General features: G+C 41.2%; 1 protein-coding gene across 1 annotated transcript in view; it reads left to right on the plus strand.

The window, feature by feature from the left end:
* The window catches only part of LOC148675659 (prostaglandin F2 receptor negative regulator-like), a 31,196-nt gene extending 20,614 nt beyond the window's left edge, over positions 1–10,582 (plus strand). The window contains exons 6-9 of the mRNA XM_088644634.1: positions 137–532; positions 1,583–1,690; positions 7,267–7,575; positions 8,048–10,582. Of these exons, the coding sequence (XP_088500760.1) occupies positions 137–532; positions 1,583–1,690; positions 7,267–7,575; positions 8,048–8,214 (980 nt within the window). The 3' untranslated portion in view covers positions 8,215–10,582. The remainder of the gene's footprint in view (positions 1–136; positions 533–1,582; positions 1,691–7,266; positions 7,576–8,047) is intronic.
* The last annotated feature ends 11,334 nt before the right edge of the window (positions 10,583–21,916 follow it).

The following is a 21,916-nucleotide window of genomic DNA, read 5'->3' on the forward strand; positions in this document are numbered from 1 at the left end:
CCCCCTACTGTAGAATTTGTCTGTTCTCCATTTATGCTTCATCCAAAGTTCCATGCCTTGTTCGTGTGCCGGGATCTGTTCTGAGTAAATCTTCCTGAACAGGTGAGCTCAGGCCTGTCTGTGTCTTGCGCTTCAGACCCAGTGCTGGTGGTGGTCGCCACCACCCCGAAGGCTTCCAGAGACACCTTCGAGATGGGCTGCCGAGTGACGGGCAAGAACCTGCAGACCCCCAGCTACTCTGCGCTCATAAAGGTGGAGGAGTCCCTGGGGGGCAAGGTCCGGAAGGTCGTCTCTCTGAGTCGGGATTCGGTGATGCAACTGGAGGACGGGACCGACAAGGAGCGCCTGGACAGCGTGGTGCTGCTCAAAACCAGCCAGCAGGACTTCCGCTTCCGGATGTACGGCACCCAGCTGTCGGACGCGGGATTCTACTTCTGCGAGGCCACTGCCTGGACGCCCGACGCTGGGAGCACGTGGAGAGAGGCGGTCACAGCCGTTTCCAACAAAGTCCAAGTTTCTTTTGAGGACACGGGTAAGCATCTTTATCTCTCTTCTGGAAAGGGACGTTCGTCTTCCTGTCCGCACTCACGGTCTCGGCGAATCCGAGCATCCGAGGCCGCAGTTGTCCGTGTTAAAAGGGTCGGGAAAAGTAAAGATAAAGCACTGATTGGGCCAATGTGTCTCTCCCTAGCACGGTAAGTCCCAGGGCTTTCATACGTTAAGTGCAGGTTTACCCTGGCAACTTCATGCCTGGGCCTCAGTGGTGGGTAGACTCTGGGGACCCCCCAGGGAAGCTAAAGCTGGCTGCTTGGGTCACACATCGTGTCTGACATTTCCAGATACAGCCAATGTGCTTTAGGTGAACTCAGGCCCTTTTACGGAAGGAGACACTGAAGAGGCTACAGCTTCTCCACCTCCCCTAAAGGAGGCTCAGCGCTGTGCTTGGTCTTTCTGTTTCTCAGTGTGGAATTACACTCTGCTTGTTCCTTTAGTGCCTCTCTAGACTGACCCTCCTGCAGCTTGTTCCCTGAGGGTTTAAAAATGTTTGGGGGGGGGGCCTTCTGAGAAGCACTGGGCTTGGTGCTGGTTATAGATTGAGCTTTGTGGCCCAGGTGTCTCCAGCTTGGCCCTGGATGATGTTACCAGCCAGCAGTGTGCAGCAATGCCTGGGGACTCCCAGCCAGCTGGCCGAGCGCCACCATGGGCGGGGTCGGGGTTAGACAGCCGTGCCTGTCTCGTGACTCCCCGCGGCTGCTAGGGCCTACAGGCACTCCCGTGTCAGTCGCTGTGGGGCTTGCAGGGTGGCGGATGACATCGCCCCCACGAGTGTCCCTCCTCGCTCCCCTTGTAAAGAGCAGCAGGGATTGCTGGGAGACGAGGAGGCGGAGCAATCGGCTGTCCTGACTTGACAAATCAAAAGGGAAGCCTGGTGAAATGAAGAAATTAATAAAGCACCTATCCTCTTATTAATGCAGAAGCCTTAAGAATACGTCATATCCCCTCAGGGGGGAACCCACCTCTCCGAGTCACTGGCGCGCTGCGGGAACCCTGACTCTGGGCCCCTGGCTTTGTGTCTCTGCAGGTCCAGCCTTCAACGTGTCGATTCACACAGACACCTCGTCCGTGTTCCCCGGAGAGACCGCCAAAATCCAGTGTGCTGTGACTGTCCTGGGGATGGTTGCTAAAGCAGGCAAGTTTGCCCAAGAACTCCACAGGGTCCTGGCCGTTTGGAAGATCGAACGCTCTGCCAGAGCGCAGTGTTTGTGGGACTTGTCAAAGTCATTAGGCTGAACATCCCGACGCTCATTGGATTGAATCATTAGCCTGTTCTAGTTTAATTGATTTATTTATTGGTAGTTGGCAGGGCAGTGGTGCTCTAGTGGCACAATTTTTTAGTTACACAGTTATGACATCTAAATCTCTTTCACTTGTAAAGTGTCTACACTTGTGGCAGAGAAGAAATGTGTTTTATTTACCAAGCTCATAACAGGAGTTATTTTCGTATCTGATTTCTTACTGCACATGTACTATAAAATACTATGCATATTTTCTATAACTCTAAAAGAGCTTTTGAAAGCAGAGTCATAATTAATCGAATGCTTAATGACAATTCTTTCCTGTAAGCTTCTGTTTTCTGCATGATTTGCTGATGAGTTTTCTGGTTATCAAAGCAGATGAAGCTTTGTACCCATGTGTACCAGCTTTTATAAATATGTATTTTAAAATTACCGTCAGTAGCAAGCTTAATATATGGATTCATCATTGAGATGGAAAGAGGTATCCAGACATGTCCATTCACAACTAAGAATCACCATTAAACTTGAGAACTGTACACTTCCTTAATTCCTTTCAATTTTCTGTGATGTGTGTCAGTGCTTTGCTACAAAATTCTTTTAACGAGGTCAGTACAGTTGCTTTTCAACATAATGCATAATCAGAATATGAAACACGAGTTGCTGGATAGTGTTTGTATTTGGAAATTATTTGATTTTCAACCTTTAAACTATGAACATCTTGAGGCATGCATATACAAGCAATTTGCCCACTGCCTCACCTTAAATATAAACCTGTAACACTTAAGGAGTTTTCCTAACAGAGTGGTATTTATAGGAGTGGACACTGTCTCCTGGGTAGTTATTTGAAATCAGTGATAAGAGCTTCTGCCTTATGAGAAAAGAGAAGTTCATTTCCAGTGTTGTTATTTCTGGGTAGCCTGGTACACATCTCTAGATTTATAAAATGACGACATGGCTTTTCTACAAAGCTGCACCAGGTACAAAGTGAATCCTCCGAGATTGCAACATGTTGCAAAGCTGGGAGCATTAAAGCTGTAGAGTAGATCACTGATTTACAAATATGCAGAGCAATGGCTTAAAGGTAACATGCGAGCTGTGTACTTGTACAAGGTATAACATGAAATTAAGCTTTTGACAGACTGCAGTGTTGCATATCTGAGCATTATCACTGCCGGTATCTTCTCTCACCAGCCTTTTGCTTCCCCAATTCATCTTTTTTTTAATTTTTAGATTTGAACAGTTTCTTTACCTCTAGATCATTTTTCCCCCCTTTTAATGAAGCTTAGTCCAGAAATGTACTGTTGCCTCTGAAGAGGCAAGAGCTTAGCAGGGCCCAGAGGCTGTGTCTCAGAGAAACAAGAGGGTGATTGATAAAAGCAGCTGCTGGAGATGAGATCATAGAACTGGTGATACATGGAAGGCTCTGTTCTATTTTAGCTTTTGCAATGATGGGATTGGCAGTGCATAAGGCAGATCGAAGTATCAGGAATATGAGCTCTGTTTCTGATGTTAACTGCCATTCACCAGACATCAAACTGGCTTGACATTTCTGATCCAAATGGATCAGGAGAGTGCTCTCCACTCAGGAGAGTGCTGCCAATTCTCAGCTAAGAGTTTACATTAGGCTTTTGTATGCTTGATGTACCTCAGCCTACTGTAAAGAATAGTTTACAGTACAGTATGAATCGCAGAACAGGCAGCGGTATTAATCACACTTACTGCACTCCCACATTTGGCGAAGCGCTGTCCACATTAACTAAACTTTGAGGTCGTAAGAAGGGTTTTGAACGAGAGGAGGCCATGTGGCCCATCCGGCCTGTTTCATTGTTAGTAGCTAATCGATCCTAATCTCACCCTGCCCTGTCTTACAAGAAGTCAGGGTGTGAGCTTCAGCTGCAAGGCTGGGTAGTTTGTTTCATCCACCCACAATCCCAGAGACGACCTCAGGCTACAGTGAACCGGTAGAACTGTATTGTGAGGCCCTGCACTGTCAGACTGTGGCAAGCCCTGCCTTTCCTGACGAGGCAAGCGACAGCGGCACACGCAAATATACAGATGCATATCAAGAGGCATTAGACCCTTAAAAATGGTGATGTTTGTTTGCATATTAAGGCCTGCCGGTACACGATATATGTGCATCGTCAAACCACGAGGAGGGGTGGCGGGGTCTGTTGGCGGCTGTCAGTGGTGTGTACAGGGGAGTGTGTGGGGGCCAGTCCTTGCTGTTCTTGTTTTTAGATGCACTTCCGCTTGGTTTTCCCCTGTTTAGTCTGAAGGAGTCCTCTGGGTGGACCTCTGGCCACAGATGTCTGCCCTGTCACTGCTGTGCGCAGCGTGTCCTTGAGTCCCAGGACGCTCAATTCAATACCTGGCACCTCTGCTAACGCTCTGAACACAGCCAGTTACAGCTCTCGGCATTCCCCCCCGACGCCTCACGGGAATTACTCCTGTCCATAACCCCCCCCCCCCGATCATCGCTGTGGTCTCCAGTCAGAGCATCCTCTGCACATAAAAGGAATCGGAGGGGTTTGACAGATTGTGGAATCTGTTGTGACTCACTGGGATTTGCTTCCAGTGACGTTTGCTTTTCCGCCCTGGGGGAACGGGCGTTCTTGGAAAGGCGAGTCCTCGCAGGAGTCTTTCTGGGCGCTGGGCGCTGGGAGAGGGATATGATTGATTTCGGTCAGACCGGTAGGAGGGATCTGAAAGTTTCTTTTTCGGTTGAATCTCCTTCGAAGACCGTAAATGTGCTGAGTATTTCTGGAAATTCTACTTGCACAGTAGAATAAGACTCTTTTAGGAATCGACAAGGACACAGCGTTTTTTCCAGAGGAGCTGCTATTGATTGCTTCAGACAATTACTTCATGCACTGCTTTGTTTTTGTTGTTGCTAATTTGGTTTTGTGCAGTGCTTCCCGAATTTCTTGCCTAATTTCCTGAAAACGGACAAAATCATAAAATACCTTCAATAATGACGAGGGTAATTTATTTTTGCTCTCCCAAAAGTCCCTTCCATTTGTTTGTGCATAAAAATGTATACATTGGAGTGAAGAGTTCAAGCTTCAAAGTGCAAAGCAAATGAATGAGAGGATAAATGAGTAGTGAGAAGCACTTTGGAGAAGACTTCATAAAAAAATCTGTTTCCTATGTGTTTTAGAAGATGAAGCAAAGTAAAAAAGTGTATAGCCACATGGAGACTGCATATGTAGAATTACATAATTTGCAATAGAATAGTTTTTAACAATTCCTAGTTAGTACTTTGAATAATGCTGTGACACTCATCCACCTGTTATTACAGTTATTGTATTTAGAAATAAGAAGCATGCAGTGTGACAAGGTAAGGATATACTGTATAGACGTGTGTGTATATAATGAGGACACAGAGTAGGATGATACCAGGTCAAGGGTACCTCAGGCACCAGGATCATTGCAGCCAATGGAACAGTATAGATCCGGATGCTTTCTATATTTGCTCACTGTGGAACACATGGCACTACTGATTGACACTTTTAAAAGTACAAAGGGGTAATGATAATAATTTAGGTAAATGATTGCAGAAGCCTAATTGAAATGAACCACACTTTTCTATAGGTTAATCTCATGTGGGTAACAAAGCTCTAACCCAGACCAGACCAGACCTCTAGTCCTGTAATGTAATTTTGGTAACAGTATAAAATACATTAATTGATTCTTTATGAATGCTTAATAGAGAATGAATCCATAGAAAGCTAGATTAAATTATCATGCTTACAAATAAGTTAATTCACACAAAATGTTTGTGTGTGATTGTAAGTATTTGTACACACAGTGCAACCTGTGAAATGTTTTTACTTTATTACAGTTACAGATAAGAATTAACAGTGATCAGAGTATGAGGGTGTGACAAATACAGGTACTTTCCTGACAGCGTGAGCAAAGTAAGTGGCAGGATGTTCGGCTTCCTTAACGAATGGCTTGTATTGCTCATTAACTCATAGTGTACGTGGAGGTGTGAGCAGTCAGAAGAACTGCTGACACCAAGGTTCAGAAAGTGGTTTAGATATACTGCCCACTATACAAAGTCAAAAGTGCAGGACCACGATCTTGCCCCTGGTTTCCTCCCCTGTGAAACACAGGAGGGTGAACCGTTTTATGAATGTAGTTTAGTATAATCTTGTCTTAGCTACTGAAGAAACCTTTTTTTTATATTTTGCATGAAATAAGGTTACTTGTGCTATGACTGCAATGTGTGTGCAGTACAAAAATAACTTTTACACCAGCTTCATGGATGCATTTTAGTTGTTGTTCTAAGTTGACTTATATTATAATTTGGAAAGGAGTCTGTACTGTTGTCCTTATACAGGTACTGTATTTTGTCATCAGCCTTAAACATTTCCTCCAGTCCTCATTCCCCCAGTCCAAAACTTGGCCTGATTGCAAAATGTGGTGAATGTGCACCTCCTCTTATTATGATCTCTATACAGAATATTCAGTACTGCTCCTGTGGCGGTTTTCTCCCTGACTAGTAACAGCTGATGCTGTTTTTCATTTTTCAAGCCCTGTGCTTTAAATCCCTAGGGTGCAGAACATTCTTTTTACATTCTCTTCATAGCCAAATTGATTCTCAGATGGTTAATGCATAAAATTGAAATTGAAAAAAACTGAACAATGTGTGCCTACTTTCACTGATCTGCCATTATGCTGGTAAGGACATACATTTGATTGCACAATGTTCTGATTTTATTTCCCTGGCTCTCTATAACACATTTTAGGAAAGATCATAGATAATGCTGTACTGCTAATGGATATTTCCATGCATGTGAGAATTGGAGTTTCTCAGTATTATTTTTTGGACAGCAGGTGTGATTATGGTCGAAGCTATGTATCTTTTGTGCAAACTGCAGCTGGCATTCAGGTGTGATATGATGTTGTGTGTGTTATTAATATGCTGCAGTGCATATCGGCTGTTTCTTCATCTGATTGACCTAATTGGTGCTTATGGGAGCAGTTTCAGTGTTAGGAGAGCCGACGAACACAAACACGACATAGGTGCAGTAACGAGAGCTGAGGTGATCTAATTTGTAGTTTATTTCAGTGAAACTTGGAGATGACTGATATTGATCTTTTCTTCGGTTTCTTTTTACAGCTCTGTTACTTGTTTTTCCTCATCTGGCTGGTTTAATTTTCCAGTTTGTTTTTTTCCATACATGCAAACCCAAAGGTAGGGTCTTCCATGTTTGTTTTAGGTGATTGAGCAGTGTCTGGAAGGACTGTGCTATACCAGCCTCTCTTGGGTGTTTCGTGAGGCATGAGCATCTAGACAAACCACAAAGGAAAGGATTTATTTCAAGTCAAAGACTGTAATACCCATAAAGGAAACTTACTCTAGGAAACCTGGACACAAGGCAGTACTTTTCAGGCTGTGTGTCTTCATTCTCACTCGCTGCTGCAGATTCCCGCCTGCCTGACGAGCGCGTGTGTTGCTCCTCAGGTGACGTTTCCTTTGAGGTGAGGTGGTTCCTCGAGCGATCTCGCACCACAGACACCGAGGACGTCCACTTCCTGGCCTCTGTGGACCGCTGGGGGGTGCTGAGGCAGGCCCAGAGGAACAGCAGCAGTGACTGCAGCCTGGAGAGGACGGACGCAAAGACTTATCGCCTCAGCGTCCACAACGCGCAGGACAGCGACGCGGGAAACTATCACTGCACTGTCACGCCTTGGGTCAGAACCGCAGACGGATCCTGGCAGAAGTCGAAGGACATCAGCTCCTTGCCGGTCCTGCTGGTGGTGAAGTTCGCAAGTCAGTTGTCACTCCATGGACTTGGTTGTTTTTATCAGCTAGTACAGTAGATAGTAACGTGCTGTATTTGGAATCTCCCAAAGTATTTCTTACTTCTTGACGCAAAAAGGCACATGGGAGTAGAATAAGTAGAATTGTCATTTATTGGTTTAGAAGAAAAATGTTATTTCATGTAACATATAGTGCCTTGAACTAAATTAGCATAGAGTGACTTTTCAAAGCTGTGACCTGGTCTGGATTTGGTCACAGAATTGTGGGTCATTCCTTCATTGCGTGGCCCTTCTGTGCCGCTGGTTTGTGTCGTCTTTAGGTTTTGTGGTCAATGTCAAGGGAAACTGCCTAGCCGAATTACCTTTTGAGTGGCTGGAAGAAAGAAGGTTGTTTTAGCAGAGAAAATCTCCAAGAGTTTCTTTTATGCTTTGATACCGAGGTAGAATCTGTACTAACGGACCCTGTGTGTTTCTTGTTCTAGTCTGGGATTCGATGAAGCTGCCGCTGCTGTACGGAGTTGGCGCTGCACTTGCTGTCGGCCTGCTGTCCATGCTGATTGGCTTTGTCAGCGCGCGCTGCTGCTTCAAGGAAGCCAGCGACAAGGACTCGCGGGCGACACGGCGGCTGATGGCCATGGAAATGGACTGAGACGAGGACCTCGCAAGACCACCCGCTTGTGGCTACCTTCTGACGAGCCTAGCACGGTCTCATTTCTTCCTACTCGGTCACTGTGGCAAGAGACAAGGGCCTTTTTTAATACAGAGGAACAGAAGCCAAGAAAATAAATTTTATCAGTCCTTAGGGATTGATTTTTAAAACAAAAATAAAAAAACCTCAGGTCCAGTTTTGACTATTGCCTTGTGACTGCATTAAAGTAGATAAGAATTATAAAACAGATTAACAATAATATATGAAACGCAATACCACTTTTTGAAAGTCTCAGTAAGGGCTTTTGTTTCCACCATTGATAATTGCACTATACTCAGGAAAGACGTCACCAAATGAACAGAATACATGTTAAACAATTCAGGTCCAAATGGTCTGTGGTCAAAAGACTGCTTCAGCCTTTCAGTGTCTGAAAAGAGAAGCATTTTGTGGCAGTATTTCTATCCTGCACTGTTATTAAAAATGATGCAGTAGACCAGACCCGTATCTGGGATACAAGTGCATGAACTGGCCTGTGAATGCGAGCTGTGCTGCAGGCTTGTTACTGCAGGTGTATGAACATTATGACCTAGGGGGAAAATGTCATAACACTTGGGCTTCACTTCACTTACATAGACTTACTCGGTGAAGGGACAAAACCATTTTAAGTATTTTAAAATGTTTAGTATCCTAACTCTTACCTTCTTCTTTGATTTGTTTTCTGTTTCTGTAAACTTCTTCTTCAGGTCTCTAGGAAATACTTGTAGAGCTAATCAGTGTCTTGACTAGTAGTCATCTCTGTGCCTTAAGAATGACTTATAAGATGAGTAAGGCTTTGATGTGTTTTGAGAGGTTTTTTATAATTGCTGCATATAATAAGGGAACGGATACTGTATGTACTGTAAGACACGGGAGTTAATTTAAGGATTTCACTGTTGAGACAATACGGTAAAACTTTGTTCAGGTTTATTTTTTAATGGTTATGTGTAAGCTACTCATTTTTTAACAAAATGTACAACTTACTAAAAGGTGCACATGTTGTGTGTGTGAATTCTGCATGGGTTCCAAAATTGCATTAACAGATATCATAAACGTTCCCTTTTACCAACAGTGCAGAACAAAGATTTTCTGGTTAAGTGAACAGCTGTTGCAATTGTGTATTAGCTGAGGGAGATGATCCATCTGGACTTTGTAAACAGAATTTTTAAGTGCAGATTACACATCTTGTGACTGAAGAACTGAAAATGTACAGTACAGGAAGTTGAGGAAAGACATTCCAATGAAGGCAGTAGTAAGACTTTGGTCATTTGTATTTTGGATTTGCAGATATATGACCGCTGACTCAATTATAATAGAAAAGGCCAAAGGTGTTTCTTAGAATTGTTTAAGGATGAGAGCGAAATATAGTTAAAGGTTTTATAGATGAAAATGTTTTTATAAATTCTGCAACAGTTTAGCTAGTATATTATAGTTTTCAGGGAATGGTCTGATTTATACATTGTCACTTTTTAAACTTTCATACCCTGTTTCTAAACACTCAAAAAATTGAAACATTGATGCCATAATATTTTTTTTATAAGCCGGATAGGATTCTGAATACTAAGTTATATTTATGAGGCCTTTTTATCATGATGCTTTTGTAGGCACAAAGCCTGAAATATATTTTTCTTACACTTAAATATTCATTTGGGTCCTTTTTTAATGTATCAATGTTACATTGAAGACACTTGAGCTGCCTTCTTCAGTGGCTCCTAAGGAAGCAGTTTTATTTGAAGGTAGATGAACTGCACCTCTTCACTGTACAAAAGACAGGTTTTTTATTATTTCTTCAGTTCCTTATAGTGGTTGTCGATTGTTTTCCCACCAAAAATGCACTCCCTGCTTTTTTCTTTGTCATGGGATCTGTGCTGTTCAATGGAGATTATAGTATTGTACACTGGCATTCAGCTGCCATTAAAACTTGTAGCTTATCAAGCTTTTTTGCTGTGTGTCCTGCCTGTTGTGCTGTAATCCATCTTTCATGGGGAACTGTTGCCTTTCACATAACTACACAGCTGTTAGCATTGATCCTTACAGTTGCACCAGCTAGACTGTCATCCATTAACCCAATCAGTTTGGGGTGTTCGAACACTTCTTTAATGAGTGATGCAATGGAAGTTGGACTGCATTTTTTCTTTTTTCAGTCAGTATTTTTTATTTGCTCAGTGCTAAAGCTCCTTTAATACTGTTGGTGATCATTAGGAAAATCCCAGTTTCAAATGTGTATTTGACATTTACTTTGTCATCCTAAATTATGCCAAACGCAAGAAGTATTGTCTTTATCTGCAGTAAAATGTCCAACTGAAAAAGTAAAAACTTCTGCTACATTAAACTACTGCCTTATTTTTATTTCATTCATACAAAGATACTGAGTATTTTTTCCAACAACCAACTTTTGGTTTGTGAGGTTCAAGTTTAAGGCACTTGTTGATAATTTTGACCTTCTAAAAATTAGGTTTGTGTTATAACAATTCCAAGATCAGCCACTTAGTTCCTTATTAATATACAATTATGAACACTGTCTTTTACTTGCTTTCTTGCCTGCTGAGATACTAAAGCTATGAAAAACATGGAAGCATGTTCATGTCACCTTACCAATCCCAAATCACACTGCTACTAGGAAAAAAAGACTTCTAAGCTTGTGTCTTCTTCATGCGTTCTTTCTGGTTGTTTCGGTAAGAGAGAAACTCTGCCTGTCTGGATGGAGGTCTCCAGTCTGGAGGGGGCTGTAAGCATATCGCAGGGCAGAGCTGCCCTCTGAACCACTCAGATTTCCTACTTGCGTGCGGCACCGTGAGAAGTCCATCATCTCAAAGGAGGCAATACCTCATTTTCATGACGGGTTGCAGTGGCTCTGTGGCTGGAAGGTTGCCGGTTCGTATCCCACGGCTGGCAGAAGCATCCTACTCCCCTGGGCCCCTGAGCAAGGCCCTTAACCCCAGCTGCTCCAGGGGCGCCGTATAACTGGCTGAACCTGCACTCTGACCCCCCAGCTTCTCTCCCTGTCTGTGTGTCTCATGGAGAGCAAGTTGAGGTATGTGAAAAGATATTCCTGATTCCTAATGCAAGAAAATGTAGATGGCCAATAAAGTGATCTTATCTTATAAATGCTGTTTGTATTAAAAGGCAATAATCTGTATTATCACTGGACGATATCTCTACAGTTCACGGTATTTTTCTTATTGAGTCCTTGGGTGTGCTCTTTACTTTCTTTGGAGGGAAACACTCATGTACTCTCCTTAGCTCCACTGGTTCCCTTGTGCGTTTGAGCCCATCTTCTTGGAATAGTGCCACTCTTAATCCCCCTGCCCCTCGGGTCAGCTGGCTAGCCAGAGCTGGAGACATTCTTCTTGCTGTTCTACTTGTATTTGAAACCACTTTTGACTGCTCACAAGCGGTACTCCTACAGGTGTTTATTTTTTGACAAATTCTAAAAAATAAATTAAGTTCAGACATCTGCTGTTCTCAAAGGAAATGTGTCTTAATTTTTCTATTTGTTTTTTCTTTTTTTATATATATACTGAATATGATAGATATTGTTTAATAATTTAGATTAACACTAAACAAAAGGTCCCAGCTTCAATCTTGTAGGGAAACATTCCTGAATGTTTTCTCTCTTTTAAATCGGCAGCACCTGGCGAACAAAAACTAACTGGTTCAGTTAACAGTCAGGAGTAATTTGTACAGCAGCAGCCCTTCACAACACAGTTTGGGAAATCCTGACGGAAAACTGTAATGTTCCCCGAACCTCTTGCATTACATCCGATTATATCATCCATATGATCTTAATTAGCCAAGAACTGTTGAATTATGAAATGGGAAAAGCATTCAGATTTGGGTTTATTCATCACTGTATAATGTTTTCAGTGAGCTCAGAATGGCTTAGATGAGGTCAAATAATCTGCAAGGAACATTAATCACAGATTCAGATTGCTTACAAATATCCTAGTTAAGAACGCAACACTACAGCGGTAAAGATGCAAGCGCAGTCCTGGCATATCAAACGATTCCCAGAAACATTATTCCTGGACATGCGGTAATGCTCAGCTGTGGAGTCAGGCATTTTCAATAAAGTTGGCTGCAGAATGTCTAGACAAAGTCAACACTGCCTGAGCAAATATTTTAACAGAAACGCAGCAATATTGTGAGAAAGTGAGCTAGTAGGGTGCAGGTCTTGTGGGAAATGGTTAATTATGCAGTAGGCATACCAAGAGAGTCACATACAGTAATTTCAGTGACCTTCGTGTTCCTGAATTTCAGATGATGTCCTTTTTCTAGCCCAAAAGTTCTAATTTTAACATTAATTTATACTTTTACATTAAAGTTTCCTTGGCAAATCAAAGAATGCTGCTATCACTGAAACATATTTAGCACTTAGAAGGCTAGAACGTATTTCTGATCTTACTCTGTAAATGCTACAATGGATGACCTCTACTGGTCAGATTAGGCGTAACAGGTATGAAGACAGGGTGGAATGCCTACAAATTTCCAACCTAATTTACTAAGGAGGGGGTCGTTAGTCTGCAGGCAGACCGATCATGTGAGACCTGTCAAAGGTTAACCCCTCAGAGCACTAGCTTACATTTTTTTTTATTTTGTTGCAGTCTAGAAAATAGACATTCCCCTTTTAAATATTCCTGTGGTGATGGTAACGATCAATTTATATCCACAGTTCATTGCAGTGAATCTCAATGTGCATCACATCAAGAAAATGCTAAGAGAGAATTCAAGGAATGTAAAAGTCGCTCAGAAAATTGATGCATTTTTGTGCCCATTCCTCCCGGCAGATGTGCTTGAGCTCTCAGTTTGTTTGGGGATCACTTACAGTATGGACATCAGTTTTCAAGTCTTTCATCAGATTACCAATAAGATTCAGGTCAGGACTTTGACTGTGTCGCTCAACAACATTCACTTTCCTAGTGTCAAGCCAGTCCATTCTAGCTTTGGCCTTGTGCTCTGGGTCGTTATCCTGCAGGAAGGCGATTTTGTTGTTGTTGAGTTTTCGGTCTGGAGCAGATTATCCTAACCTGAAGCGTCTGAGAGTGAGAGCCCTGCACGACAGCTCTCCCTTCCTCCCCCTCTTCCTGAATTCCATATCAATTATTCTTCTTCAAAATTCAGATTTAGGATTTAAAACAAAACGCTGCTTGTGCTATATTTTTTACAAGCTTCCTCATATAAATGCAAACGGACAAAAAAGCTTCAGTGCCAGACGCCACATGCAGCCGAGGCAGAGGCCACTGCAGCAGCACCTGGTCCAGCGCGTGTCCAGCCGACCACAGGACAGTGACCAGAGCACGTTCCGCATCAGATCACAGCAGCCAGGTGAGGTTTCGGTCAGTAATCTGACTGCCGCAGGCTTCTTCCTGCATCTTTAGCAGAGATTCTCTTTAAATGAGCCACTTTGGAGCCGGAAGCCTTATAGAATAACGCTGTAATAATAATCTCCTCTGTGGTATCTGTAGATCTTTACAGGCTAAGTTGTTCTGCTTCTTATGGAACTATTTGCAGAAAATCTAATTATGATGTTTTAGACAACATGTTTAAATTCTAGGCAAGGTTTGATTATACGTGTCTGAGGCTTGGTACAATAAGTTTTATTGCATTTTTTTTTACTTTAAAGAAATGTATTTAAGAACTGGTGTGGTTTCCCTTATTGTTTCTAAAGAGTTGCCATTTTGACCCTGTGAATAATACTTTATCTATAAGCAAAATTATCCTGATGATACTGATGGGATAAAGTTGGCAGAGAGCTCCCACTTAAGGATATCTAAAAAATAAGTGGCTCACTCATTTTATATGTTATATAGACATAAAATAACCTAGCTATCTTCTTAAAATGAAATGTAGTTGTAACGTTTTTGTGAAAAGAGAATTAAATGCCATGAATGGATCCTGGAGTGCACCTCTATTTCTTAAGGTCTCTGGTTTCATGGAAATTCACAGAAAACAATTAATTTCACGGAGAGTCTAATTACATCTTATTAATTAATAAACTAATTAAATGGACAAAAACGGAAATTAATTTTCAATTGTTAACTGAAATTGCAATTTGCCATTACACTGTTGATGTATGCTCCGGTGAAACATTCTTATTTCATTTCAATTATTACTTGAAAAACAGTGGTACAATAATGGAGGTAATACTGTAGTTTCTGTACAGTATGCATACCTATTACAAAATGACACCACACTATTAGTGTCATAAACTATTTTGATACATCTCATTTGGAGTTGTGCTAGCAATGTGGAAACAACATCCTGTATCAACAAAGAAATCTTTGCATTAAATGAAATTGTTTTTCGCTGTAATATCTCTACAATTCACAGTATTTTTGTCTTATTGTGTCTTGGGATATGGGCTACACTTTGTCTTTGAAAGGGAAACACTAATGTGTAAATAAACATTTAATACTGTAACGATTGTTCTGACAACCACACACAGCTGTAGTACATTAAGGATTCACTGCACCATGTGGCAGAGCAGAATACTGACCGACACCTCACATTGGCTGCAGTACATCTGTAGCTTCAGAGGAGAGCCATTCGTTAAAGTTCCCTGAGTCACTTCTAATTGAAAATATGTTAAATGTTGCAAAACAAGAAGAATTGTACTCATTTTCCATCACCGATGATTACTGAGGATCAATTGAATTGGTATTCGTAGGTTTTACAAAAGGTCTGCAAATCATCTTTATCTGAGAAATGACTACATTGTCGTAGACATGTGAACTAGCTATCCTGCATCTTCTGAGAGAATATTTTTTGGCATGGAGTAGATATAGTCTTTAAATACATAATGAACAGTAATTAGTCTGAAGATATTTCAGTTGGCTGTAATTGAAAAAAAGTATCAGCTGCACATTAACCAGTATGGCACCTTGAATAATCAACTGTTAATACTGGAGGATGTTGGTCAAGAGATTACATAAGCACCCTGTTGCCATGGTAAAGCAAGAGATGCCAGGCACTCTGCCCTTTCCGCTGGCCCTGCTGTTCACTGGAACGTCATGCTTGTAGAAGATCATCTGTGCGCTCCCCTTCTTCACAGAGGTTCAGCAGCAGGAATATGTGGACGAGTGAGGCCCAGGCTGCAGCCTGAGGTCATATCTATTGATTTCTGTAAACTATCTTACACTGTTTATCATTTATCCCTTACTGCCAGGCAGAGACACAAAAATAATAATAAAGACTACAAAGGCAAGCCCAGTATGAGTTTTCAGGGAATAGGAACTGCTTTCAAACATAGTATTATATTATAAGGTAAGTAAAGGAGGCTATCAGAGAATCTAGGCCCATGAACAACAGCTTTGGTAGCTCCAATGTAAATGACATCACATTCTTCAATTTCAAATATACTTAGCTGATTTAAATTGAAAGATTCTGCTCTTCTTAATTTAAAATAAGGGTTTAATCATGAAAACAAAAGTCTTTTCCACTGCTTGTCTGCTCAGTTAGAAACAAATCGAATTTAACTGCCACTAAAAGCACATGACTGTGCAGGATTGATTATCTCTTTTCAACAGTGAAAAGATCAATGGGAAAAGAAGATCTTACTAAAATTGTGGGGAAAACTAAATTACATAGATGTAGTACCAAGCTGATGTGATAGTGGCAAAAACTAAATCAAGATATATAAAATAAATATATAGATAGAAGGTTGTGTTGTGATGCAACTGTTTGATTCTGTTTTCATCACCAGATGGTGCTAAAGGTGTCCTGACATAAGGATGACCTTCATTTCTGCCGGAAACCTTCAGCTATGCTTCTATAGTATGTTCAGTTTTGTTTAGTACCTGCTATGCACAGAGAAGATCGTGGAACAACTCGTCTTCAGATACAATTAATACAGTTAGCAGCACAGTCATGCTGCTCAGTTTCAAAACAAAACGTCTCTTAGTCTTTGGGAAGTTAAACAGTGAGAAGCTTTCATGGATTTTATAACCATATCACACAGCAAGACCATTAGTACTTGATAATAGCAGTAAGTTGTGAATGTTTCCTGAAGTTTATCAGACCCTTCAAAAGCACAGTAGAATGACTACATAGATGTAGACAGCAGTCTGACTTTAAACTGTTAACAAAAAACATCTTAATCTGAATTAGTCCATTGAAAAGCTCTTGTATGTTCAGAGGTTCTTGTCGACTGTTCCTTCCATTTATTTATAAAATGTTTTAGATATCAGTTCCGTTGTGGTCATTTACAAGTAACCTAACATTTTTATTTTTTTCATAACTGAAAAGGGAGAAATTAAGTATAGCATTTGTTCATCTAAGACTTTTGTTAAAAACAGAAACATTTGTAAAGCAAGATGGAACATTTCTGTGATTGTAAACTGTTTAAGAATATTAATTTAAATGGTTAAGTATATTGTATAATGAGTGATATGGTGTTTCTGGGCCATTCAGTCATTTTGCTTCTCGTCTTTCTCAGCTGATAACGGTAGGGAGCTTCAGTTACCTGGGAGGAACAAAATCCACAGCAAAAGAATAACCGGAAACTTGGACGTTTCTAGTGATACAGAATGTCAGTATCACGGCTTAGAGGTTGTTTTTAAATTGAATTCATTGCATTCAGAGAACATAAGATTCTAAACGAAAACAGAGTTCAATTGCGATCTGTCTCCACAGTCTTTGATTATAACTTTTTTTTTTTATTTATTGCTAAGAGACCTAAGGCGGTTGTCACATATGCTGGCATGAAGTTTAGCTGTTCCAAACAGCAGGCAAGATAGAACACTCTCCTCTCAGCACAGATCTCTGCAGGATCTTCTTTCTGTGAGACCTTGCTGAGCTCCTGCATCGAGGTACAGTCATTCTACCTGCTGTTGGTTTGATGCAAACATACAATTATTCATTTCACCCATTGTCGTTCTCAATGGAAAAAAGAAACTAACTCACTGTCTGTTACAGTTCCAGCACCCCGCCACCAGAGGGCACCCAAACCGACAGTGTGTCCCTCATCTATTCAGGGGAGGGGTAGGTTAATCAGACCTCGTTAACTAATCCTCTTTCATCACCACACCTCCCCCCACCCTACTTAAACCCTGCTCCAGGTTCGCTCAGTATTGGGTCAGACTTTGAGAGCTACACATGTCCTCCTTTGCAATATCTTCCTGGGACTTATTCTAGGTTTTTGGATTTTTGGCTTGCCTTTTCAACCACGATTTCTGGATTGTGTCTTGGATATCTTTTGCCTAGTTTCCCTTTTTGGCTTTTGACCTTTTGCTAGTCTTCTGACCTTGTTCACGGTAATTACTGCTTTCCTGAGATCCTGTTAGCCGCATAGAGTCCATCCCCTGCCGACAGCTGATCAACAGCGTAACACTGGCATGAAGTACATTTAAGAGTTCTCCACAAATTGAGTTTCATCCATTTAAACCAAAGCGATTGGGACTTAATGTTGTGTTAAAATTGTACAATGCACTAGCTGTGTCTCTATTAGAATACTGTGAACTTTGGTCACCATGTTATAGAAGAGAAGCTGCTGCTCTGGAATCAGTCCAGAGGAGAGAAACAGATACACAAATTCTCCACAAATTGACTTTCATCCATTTAAACCAAATTGATTGAGACCTCCTGCACATGCAGATAACATACCCTCACTCCACCATCCAACATAGAATAAACTCCTGGACATTATTAGCATAGTTATGAAGAATATTTTTGATAGTGTTAATCTGTCGTCACAACACAAGTATCATCACAACCTCGGTGAGATGTAACTGTGAAGACACTTCCCCCAGCTCTTCCTTTGTGATCTCATTACAAATAAACTACACCAAACCAGGCAGTAACAACTCTTTACTAATAAGATTGATGCAGAATCCAAAATAGACGTACAGTATGGAAATTGTTTGATATCTGCCAAACAATTATGCAACAGTTGGCACAATATACAATAGGCTTTCAGATTTGCAAATGAAAATGCCAGATGGCATCACTCTCTTGAAACAGACAAATCATCACTATCGAGTTTAACTTTAAGAATAGAACAACATGTCCGCTCAACTTCAGCAAGCATACAGATTGTTTTCACGGTTTTCAAATTCGGTGAACAATAGACTCGTTATTATAAGCCACCACCAAGTATTAAGTTGCCATAGTAATAGGTGGAAACAGTTTTTTGGATTCTCCACAGCTTGAGATCCATTAGGATACACATTAAATAAGGGTTGTGTTTTAACGTATCCAACTATTTGTCACGGTTACGCATAATCATCACAAACCCTTGCCAATTCCCACTCAACCAGACGCATTATTCAATTAACCAGTCAGTCATGTCACCATCAAACTATATAAGGACTCACTCCCCTGTTCACCAGAGGAGCTCTACCTCCCTGTTAACCTCTAGTACTGTGCTACCTGTTGTCAGACGTTCCGGTTTACCAACCCGCGCCTGTCAAGACTGGATCTGTGATTTGGATTAGCACTGCTATTTCTTCCTGTAACCTCCAGCCCTCAGACCAGCCCCGATTCCGCAGAAGGGTCCAATTAAAGTTAGGGCACTTCGCCATCACACTACTGAGTAGACCTATCAAACAAAATGGTGAGATAGGTATACCCACCGACAAAAAAGTGAGATAACTGAATCAAGTTATTATAGACCAATACGTCTGGCCTGTATTACATGGAATGTTATGGAAACAGTTACTAGAACTAAACTAGAGGATTATCTATATGGAAATAATATCCTAGGGAACAGTCAACATAGTCTTGCCTAATCAACCAGTTTAGTTCTTAGAACAAGGAGTAATACACAGAGAATGTGTGATATGGAGTGTTTGGATTTCTGAAAGGCTTCTGATAAAGTTCGTCATGAGTGATTAACACTCAAATTGTGGGCAGTAGGCATTCAAGGAAATGTGAATATCTGCAGTGAGAAATAGAAAACAGAGGGCACAGAGGTGAATACTCAAACTGGGGTGATGTAAATATTAGAGTATCCCAGGGATCTGCACCAGGACTACTATAATAATAATAATAATAAACTTTATTTTATATAGCGCCTTTAAAGGTGGCTTCTCAAAGCGCTTTACAGGATGACAATAACAATAAATAAGAAGACTACAACAATAAATAAGAAAATTTCACAAGACAGGACACAATTATAATTACAACAATACAACAATAACAATAGAGGAGACCGTGAAAGATGGTATTAAGAAGAGCAGAGGGGTGAAGAATGGAACCAGTTAAGTAAAGGCTTTTCTGAAAAGGATTTGAAGGAGTTTAGAGAAGGTGACTCTCTAATATCCTTGGTCAAGGAGTTCCAGAGCTTGGGGGCATAGCAGGAGAAGGCCCTGTCGCCCATACGATGTAGATGGGCTTGGGGGACAGTAAGGAGGGCAGAATTTGAAGAGCGGAGGTTGCGAGGTGGGGAGTAGGGCGATAAAAGTTCAGACAGGTATTGAGGTGCCAAGCCATGTAAAGCCTTGTAGGTGAGCATGAGGATTTTAAAGTCTACGCGGAATTTGACCGGAAGCCAGTGCAAGGACTCCAGGATAGGAGTAATGTGAACACTTGCACTAGATCTGGTCAGGATTCTGGCTGCTGAATTTTGGACATACTGCAGCTTGTTCAGAGTAGATTTAGATACCCCAGGGAGGAGAGCATTGCAGTAGTCAATTCGAGAGAATACAAATATGTTGATCAGCTTTTCAGCCACAGTTAATGATAGCATAGGGCGTAGTCTTGCGATATTTCTAAGGTGAAAAAAAGATGTTTTGACAGTATGCTGTACATGTGGGTCGAATGTTAAGCCAGAATCGAATATAACCCCAAGGTTTTTCAATTTTGATTGGAGCTCAAGTACAGAGCCATCTACAGACAGGGTTACAGGACTGGCTTTACGAAGTTGATGGGGGGTTCCAATAAGCATGACTTCAGTCTTTGTCACAGTTAAGATGAAGGAAGTTTTGAGTACTGCCCTTCTTTACTTCTATTGATTATCTACTGTAGATTCTGGGTTGTTTAATAAAGTCGTCAATTGTCCAGATGATTAGCAGACACTGTAGAAGCAGAAGATGAAACGCAAAAAGATTTAGATAAAACTCAAGACACCTGGAAGATGATGTTTAAGGGTTTTGCATGCAGATAGTACAAACAAAAACCACAAATAAAAAATGGGAAACAGTAATAACATTCAAAGCTGAAACTGGTTCACTCGAGGCACTTTACAGGTAATGGAGATCCCCTCCACCACCACCACCAGTGTGCAGCCCCACCTGGATGATGCTCCAGTCTGCTCCCCACACACCAGCTCTCAGTGGGGAGGAGAGCAGAGGGATGAAGCCAGTTCAGAGAGGGGGGTTATTAGGAGGCCACGAGTGGTAAAGGCCAGGGGGAACTTTGACCAGGACACCAGGGTAACAAAAACACATTCGTAAAAGGACAGTTCAGTAAATTGAGTTTATAAATACAGCTCTAGAGGGGGCGGCAACCAAATTATCCTTTCTTTCTGCTCCTCTAACCCATAGTTCTCCATGACATCACTTGTCAAAAAACTATAAATACCACAGAGGGCCTCTTTATCTCTTGTACACATTTATGCTTCTGCATCCTTCCTCCACAACCTCTCCACCTTTGCAGCTGCCCTTTTGATAACTTCTCTCTCTCCATATGGGAAGGCTCTACAGACAAGGCAGCCAAGCAGGTTAAGTCAAAGAGTCCACCGTCTTTCTCCTCCACAAAGATTCCCAAATGTGTGGTTTTTTTAAATTGGGTGACATATTTCTAATAAGTTGGTCAAAAAACAGACAGTTTGAGTATGTAGACAATCACTAAGTCACACAGTGGTTAATTTCTTTTTGTCTTGAAGAAGCACATTTTTACAAGACAATTTGCAACTAATGGGGAAGTTCAGAGGGCAGTTAAGTCTTGAGAAGTCTGACTGATTAACTTCACCATGCTCAAAGAGATGTTAAGGGTATTTGCAATGTTTTCTAAACCCTGCTCTTGACCTGTACCTTTATACAACTTTATCCCAGATTTGTTTTGAATGTTCTTTGGTCTTCATGGTTGAATCACTGCTTGAAATTCACTACCTATCTAGGGGACCTTACAGAGACGGGTGTTTCTAATGTGAAACATTATTACTACACATACTGTAGACAGGGGACAATCAACTAATTGTGTGGCTCATTAAGATCATCGTGAAGGGTTAAGGTTCATTTTGTTCTTATACATTAATTTAGGTTTGCCATGGCAAATGGTTTTAAATAATTATGCAGTTATGACATTTCCATTTTTGCTTCAAGCATACAAAGATTGCTTTGAGAGTGTCAAGAACATTGTGTATGCAACAAATATTGATCACTACTTCAGAGAGTCTCAGCTGCAAGCTTTAAAGCAGCAAAAGGTGAAAACTGAGCAAGAGTCTAAATATTTTTGAAAGGCTCTATTACTGTACGTGTTTATGAATAATGTTTTCCACGAGAGCTGCTGTTACCTTAGTTATTGAAACTCCTTTCTAGTAGTAATTACACATTTTTGTAATTCAGGAGGTACATTATTGAGAAAAATCAAAAGCATAGTTCAAATATTTTTTTCACCAATGTGTAATGTGCAAGAATGGTTGATAAACCACAGAAATACAATATATTTTCCTTCCTACAATCATGTTAGTGCTTTCAGTCCCTAATCATCAAAATGCACAGAATATTAT

This window comes from Lepisosteus platostomus, chromosome 2, assembly GCF_059453375.1.
Source record: "Lepisosteus platostomus isolate fLepPlt1 chromosome 2, fLepPlt1.hap1, whole genome shotgun sequence".
NCBI lineage: Eukaryota > Metazoa > Chordata > Actinopteri > Semionotiformes > Lepisosteidae > Lepisosteus > Lepisosteus platostomus.